Here is a 7,165-nt window from a genome sequence, read left to right on the forward strand (position 1 = left end):
CATTTCACTTCTACAGTCTTGTTTCTAATTGAATCTTCAGAATATCAAATCATTAAATACTAAAAAAAGTGATTTAAACTTAAGTTATTAAATAGATGCACGTTACATAAAAGCTTTTCATTAAGAGTCTAAGAAAATTCAACTCTACCAGATCAGAAGTTTATTTAAACTTAAATATCAATTTGTTTTTCCACATTTGAAATACACTTATTAATATCTTCATCTCTAATATACATTCATTAAACTAATTTAAAATATTACATTTCACTTCTACAGTCTTGTTTCTAATTGAATCTTCAGAATACCAAATCATTAAATACTAAAAAAAAGTGATTTAAATTTAAGTTATTAAATAGATGCACGTTATATAAAAGCTTTTCATTAGGAGTCTAAGAAAATTCAACTTTAGCAGATCAGAAGTTTATTTAAACTTAAATATCAATTTGTTTTTCCACATTTGAAATACACTTATTAATATCTTCATCTCTAATATACTTTCATTAAACTAATTGAAAATATTACATTTCACTTCTACAGTCTTGTTGCTAATTGAATCTTCAGAATACCAAATCATTAAATATTAAAAAAAGTTATTTAAACTTAAGTTATTAAATAAATGCACGTTATATAAAAGCCTTTCAATAAGAGTCTAATAAACTTCAACTCTACCAGATCAGAAGTTTATTTAAACTTAAATATCAATTTGTTTTTCCACATTTGAAATACACTTATTATTATCTATATTAATATCTTCATCTCTAATATACTTTCATTAAACTAATTGAAAATATTACATTTCACTTCTACAGTCTTATTTCTAATTGAATCTTCAGAATATCAAATCATTAAATACTAAAAAAAGTGATTTAAACTTAAGTTATTAAATAGATGCACGTTATATAAAAGCTTTTCATTGAGAGTCTAAGAAAATTCAACTCTACCAGATCAGAAGTTTATTTAAACTGAAATATCAATTTGTTTTTCCACCTTTGAAATACACTTATTATTATCTATATTAATATTTTCATCTCTAATATACTTTCATTAAACTAATTGAAAATATTACATTTCACTTCTACAGTCTTGTTTCTAATTGAATCTAAAGATTCCAAATCATTAAATACCAAAAAAAGTGATTTAATCTTAAGTTATTAAATAGATGCACGTTATATAAAAGCTTTTCATTAAGAGTCTAAGAAAATTCAATTCTATCAGATCAGAAGTTTATTTAAACTGAAATATCAATTTGTTTTTCCACATTTGAAATACACTTATTATTATCTATATTAATACCTTCATCTCTAATATACTTTCATTAAACTAATTGAAAATATTACATTTCACTTCTACAGTCTTGTTTCTAATTGAATCTTCAGAATACCAAATCATTAAATACTAAAAAAAAGTGATTTAAACTTAAGTTATTCAATAGATGCACGTTATATAAAAGCTTTTCATTAATAGTCTAATAAACTTCAACTCTACCCAGATCAGAAGTTTATTTAAACTTAAATATCAATTTGTTTTTCCACATTTGAAATACACTTATTATTATCTAAATTAATATCTTCATCTCTAATATACTTTCATTAAACTAATTGAAAATATTACATTTCACTTCTACAGTCTTGTTTCTAATTGAATCTTCAGAATACCAAATCATTAAATACTAAAAAAAGTGATTTAAACTTAAGTTATTAAATAAATGCACGTTATATAAAAGCCTTTCAATAAGAGTCTAATAAACTTCAACTCTACCAGATCAGAAGTTTATTTAAACTTAAATATCAATTTGTGTTTCCACATTTGAAATACACTTATTAATATCTTCATCTCTAATATACTTTCATTAAACTAATTGAAAATATTACATTTAACTTCTACAGTCTTGTTTCTAATTGAATCTAAAGATTCCAAATCATTAAATACCAAAAAAAGTGATTTAATCTTAAGTTGTTAAATAGATGCACGTTATATAAAAGCTTTTCATTAAGAGTCTAAGAAAATTCAACTCTACCAGATCAGAAGTTTATTTAAACTTAAATATCAATTTGTGTTTCCACATTTGAAATACACTTATTAATATCTTCATCTCTAATATACTTTCATTAAACTAATTGAAAATATTACATTTCACTTCTACAGTCTTGTTTTTAATTGGATCTTCAGAATACTAAATCATTAAATAATAAAAAAAGTGATTTAAACTTAAGTTATTAAATAGATGCACGTTATATAAAAGCTTTTCATTAAGAGTCTAAGAAAATTCAAATCTACCAGATTAGAAGTTTATTTAAACTTAAATATCAATTTGTTTTTCCATTTTTGAAATACACTTATTATTATTTATATTAATATCTTCATCTCTAATATACTTTCATTAAACTAATTGAAAATATTACATTTCACTTCTACAGTCTTATTTTTAATTGAATCTTCAGAATACCAAATCATTAAATAATTAAAAAAAGTGATTTAAACTTAAGTTATTAAATAGATGCACGTTATATAAAAGCTTTTCATTAAGAGTCTAATAAACTTCAACTCTACCAGATCAGAAGTTTATTTAAACTTAAATATCAATTTATTTTTCCATATTTGAAATACACTTATTATCTATATTAATTTTATTCCTATTATAATATACCTTTATTAATCTATCTCTAAACTCTAATTGGAAAATATTAGATTTTACTTCTACAGTCTTATATTAACTAAATTTCAAATTGAATCTTCAGAATCAATCATCAAATACCAAAAAGAAGTAAAATTATTAAATAAATGCACGTTACATAAATTAAAATTGTAAGCAACTGTAGCAGTTCAGAAGTTTATTTAAACTTAAACTTAAATTTCATTTTTGTAATTTAAATTGTAAATTTCCATTTGAAATAATAACACTTTATTAATTTATAGTATTTTCTTTTACAAACTTCATTATAAATTGTATTTGTATGTAATATAAACAGCCTACGACAGTATTGAACAACAGATTTAACGTGCGGTTACAATTTAGATTTAATGTCTGGATTAATTTAATGGTTAGTTTATGGCGAAGATAACAGGTTTAGGCGAGATTAATCAAGAAATACGCAGCTTACAATGTAACTATATTATACGTATTGAGTATCGAAAATTACTTATTAGTGTAGCTTAAAAATGTAACTTTGTTGACTTATTTCAAAGTTTTCATAGCAAAATTCATGATCCAATTAGTTATAAAGTTATTATTTCATAAGTATGTAGAAAATACTATAACTAAAAATAAAAAAAAAAAGTTAATTAAAGCTTTTAAAAAAATGAATTGAGGCAATTAATTATCATTGCGATTTATTAAAATCGTTAAAAAATATTATAAAAAATTAAAAGCAATAACTTTGCAATTAGTTATAAAGTTATTATTTCATAAGTATGTAGAAAATACTATAACTAAAAATGAAAAAAAAAGTTAATTAAAGCTTTTAAAAAAATGAATTGAGGCAATTAATTATCATTGCGATTTATTAAAATCGTTAAAAAATATTATAAAAAATTAAAAGCAATAACTTTGATTGCTTTGTAAGAGTTTTTACACGTTTATTTATTGAGCAATATGTGGATTTTATTGCATGTTTATTGGTAGTTGAAGAGCGAATTAATTTAATTTCGTTGTGCCCTTTATATTCACTACATAACGAATGAAAAAAAAAAGTATGAAAATGTGGAAATGTGTAGTTTATTTTTTCTGTAATATATCGGGTTTCTTGCTGCAAAATTACGGCGGAGCTCAGTGTAAAATTTAATTATATTCCCTAGGCGGAGTGTACGGTTTTCCACTAGTTTAAGTTTCAATTAAGTTCTGCGGAAAGGAAGATGCGTCTACATGAAAATACTGACTGAAATTGTGTTGTTTTGCAGGGATGCGATGGTCGTAACGACGTTGGATACGTTCACATCTCTTCTGGCAGGAACGACGATATTCGGAATCCTGGGAAACCTGGCGCACGAGTTGAACGTCGAAGTTAAGGACGTGGTGAACGCAGGTGGAACCGGTCTAGCCTTCATCTCGTACCCGGAGGCGATAGCGAAATTCGAAAGCGTTCCCTGGGTAATTGCAACAATCAAATTAAAAGCAACAAATCAATTAATTAAACTGAAAATAAAATCCGCAGTTATTCGCAATCCTTTTCTTCGTGATGCTGCTCGTGCTCGGCGTTGGAAGTTTGGTGGCTTTGCAAGGGTGCGCCATCACGGTCATCATGGATTCCTTTCCGTCGTTGAAAAGTTGGCAAGTTTCGTTGGGCACAGCGATCGTCGGATTTCTTATAGGATTAGTTTACGTAACGCCGGTAAAGTTTCGCTTTTATATATAATATTTTTTCTTTCATCCTGTTTCTTGCAGTTAATAGATCGTTTTATTTTATTTTTTTGTCGTGCAGGGAGGTCAGTACATGCTTAATATGGTCGATCACTTTGGTGGGACTTTCGTCATCTTCGTGGTCACTCTCATCGAGGTGTTAACTGTGATGTGGTGGTACGGATTGGAGAACTTCTGCATCGATTTGGAGTTCATGTTGAAGAGGAAAGTGCACGTTTACTTCAGGGTGATGTGGGGATTGGTGACGCCTATAGTGCTCATCCTCATCTTCGTTTACTTCATCCTGACGCTCAAACGGCTCGAGTACGGAACACACGGTTATCCTGACTCTATACTTGGTATGAAACTAATTACAGCGTTTACATAATTCAACAGATTTAACACGTGTGTATCAATTCGCAGCTTTTGGTTGGCTCATTCTTGCCGTCACCGTCTTGCAGCTTCTGATGTGGGCTTGCTACTATTTATACTCTAACAGAGAGTACGGATGTGTTAAGGTCAGTATTGTATATTTCCTACATTCTATTAAAATTTTACTATATAATAATTAAATAAATGCATTCACTCAGTTAAAATTGCGTTGAAAATGAGTAATTTAAATGCAATTTATTTGTATCCGATTTGCAGCTTATGTTATCTATTATTATGTATTGAAAAGCAAACATTAGTTATCAATGATCACGAAATCGATTACAACATGTAATTGCAAATAATGGATGTTATTATGTAATTAATTAATTAATTCGTTTGGTCCTATTATTGGTCCATGTAATTGTGTCGAAATACATTTGTATCAGGTCTACCAATTGCAAATTTACACAATGTATTTCATTGTAATATTTGTATGTTTATTATCACATTTAGTGGCGAGATAATTCTGCATCCGCTTTAAAAATATATGAAAAATAAAGTACATGACGTGACGTGACATGTGTAATTATTATGTAACTTAGTTTGATAGTTAATATAACAATATATAAAAAATACATGACGTGACGTGACATGAAAAATGGCTTGGCAATTTCATAAATTGTAATTTTTTTCTTAAATCTACATTTACACTAAACTACATAAGACGAAATTACATGATATAGCATGACGTGACGTGATATAAGAAATTAATATGTTTTTTGCATTTAAATCTGTAATGGCACGTGAGATACATGACATAACATGACGTGACATGAGAAATGCTTTAACAATTTCATAAAAAGTAAATATTTTCATAATCAATATATCAATATATTGTATTTACACTAATAAATACATGACAAGACGTGACGTGACATGACGTGACATGATATGAGAAATGTCGTACCAATTTAATTAAGTAATTATTTTGATAATTAATATAACGATAAACATAAGAAAACATTATACATGACGTGTCGTGATGTGACATGAGTAATTAATATGTAACTTAGTTTCATAGTTAATATATCAATATATACAAAATACATAACGTGACGTGACGTGAAATGACATGTGTAATTAATACGTAACTTAGTTTTATAGTTAATAAATCTATACATAAATCTGCATTTACACTAAAATACATTAGAAGAAATTACATAATATAGCGTGACGTGATATACAAATCTGTAATGGCGCGTGAGAAATAATACATGGCATGACGTGGCTTTAACAATTTCATAAAAAGTAAATAATTTCATAATGAATATATCAATATATTGTATTTACACCATTAATTACATGACAAGACGTGACGAGACGTGACATACGAAATTAATAAGTGTCGGGCGTAGCAATTGCATAAAATGTATTCTTAAGATTTTATATATAAATTTTTAATGGCACTAAAACGTGACATGACGTGACATGATATGAGAAATGTCTTACCAATTTCATAATAAGTAATTATTTTGCTTATTAATATAACAATAAACATAAGAAATAATGTGACGTGACGTGACATAAGAAATTAATGTGAGTATACCAATTGCACAAAGTGTATTCTTAAGTTTTTGTATATAAATCTGTACTAAAACACAAGTTACATGACGTGACACGAAAAATTAATATGTGTCACACGTAATAATTACATGAAATGTACTTACTTTTTATTTGATACACTTGCTATGTATGAATGTTTCATAATATTGAAACATCAGAGGAGAGAAAAAAATATGTTAGATTCATGTAACTATAGAAAATTGAAAGAAAATGTAATTATATAATGTGAATGGACGTGATTGAATTGTATGGAGAGGCCGAAGGATGTGCTAAAAATATTTCTTGTTAGATTTGTAATTTATTTTTATAATTAATATATCGATTAAACGTCTCGTGTTTCCGCTTCAGATGGTCTCGAAGTCGTTTTCATCGGAGAATTGGGGCCCGGCCAACTCGTCGACTTGCGAGGAGTACAAGAAGTTTAAGGAGGACAAACTGCAGGAGATGGCGAACCTGAGCCCTACGCAAAGGTTACTTCACAGCTTCCGGGCATAAACGAAGAGGATAGGAGAGAAGATCAAATTTAGATAATATAATCGAAGAGGGCCATACGCTGTACATATAGAACTATGAATTGTGTGATATGATGTGCGTTCGCATATCGTGTGATAAGTATGTGTTACCTAAGTAATTAATTGTTGTTTTTTTTTTGAAATATTGTTATTTATTGGAATGATGCGGTCAAAGAGGATTGTTCTTTGGCGGCGTGCGTGCGTTTGAGCGGCGGATGCTGGATGATAGAGAGAGAGAGGTCTGGGGCTCCGGAGGCGGCGGCGGCGGCGGCTGAATCCGGAGCCATGCGCGAAAATGCTCCGGGAGCTCGCGGAAGAGGAG

The 7,165-nt window shown here is 28.3% G+C and overlaps 1 protein-coding gene across 1 annotated transcript; it reads left to right on the forward strand.

The window, feature by feature from the left end:
* The first annotated feature begins 3,830 nt into the window (after window positions 1–3,830).
* LOC108568966 (sodium-dependent nutrient amino acid transporter 1-like) lies at window positions 3,831–6,848 on the forward strand. Its single transcript, XM_017930320.1, has 5 exons — window positions 3,831–4,087; window positions 4,152–4,328; window positions 4,419–4,695; window positions 4,760–4,854; window positions 6,680–6,848. Exons 1-5 carry the CDS (start codon window positions 3,863–3,865, stop codon window positions 6,824–6,826), a joined length of 921 nt encoding a protein of 306 aa, XP_017785809.1. The 5' UTR covers window positions 3,831–3,862; the 3' UTR covers window positions 6,827–6,848.
* Window positions 6,849–7,165: the final 317 nt, after the last annotated feature.

The sequence above is a fragment of the Nicrophorus vespilloides genome, unplaced genomic scaffold, assembly GCF_001412225.1.
Source record: "Nicrophorus vespilloides isolate i.1.1-1 unplaced genomic scaffold, Nicve_v1.0, whole genome shotgun sequence".
In the NCBI taxonomy this organism is placed as follows: Eukaryota; Metazoa; Arthropoda; class Insecta; order Coleoptera; family Silphidae; genus Nicrophorus; species Nicrophorus vespilloides.

Excerpts from the sequence above, each read along its gene's own strand:
- LOC108568966 (XM_017930320.1), top strand. The coding sequence starts at position 3,863 with ATGAAAATACTGACTGAAATTGTGTTGTTTTGCAGGGATGCGATGGTC. Across the intron at positions 4,696-4,759 it reads TTATCCTGACTCTATACTTG|CTTTTGGTTGGCTCATTCTT; the intron begins GTATGAAACTAA and ends ATCAATTCGCAG. Across the intron at positions 4,855-6,679 it reads GAGAGTACGGATGTGTTAAG|ATGGTCTCGAAGTCGTTTTC; the intron begins GTCAGTATTGTA and ends TTTCCGCTTCAG.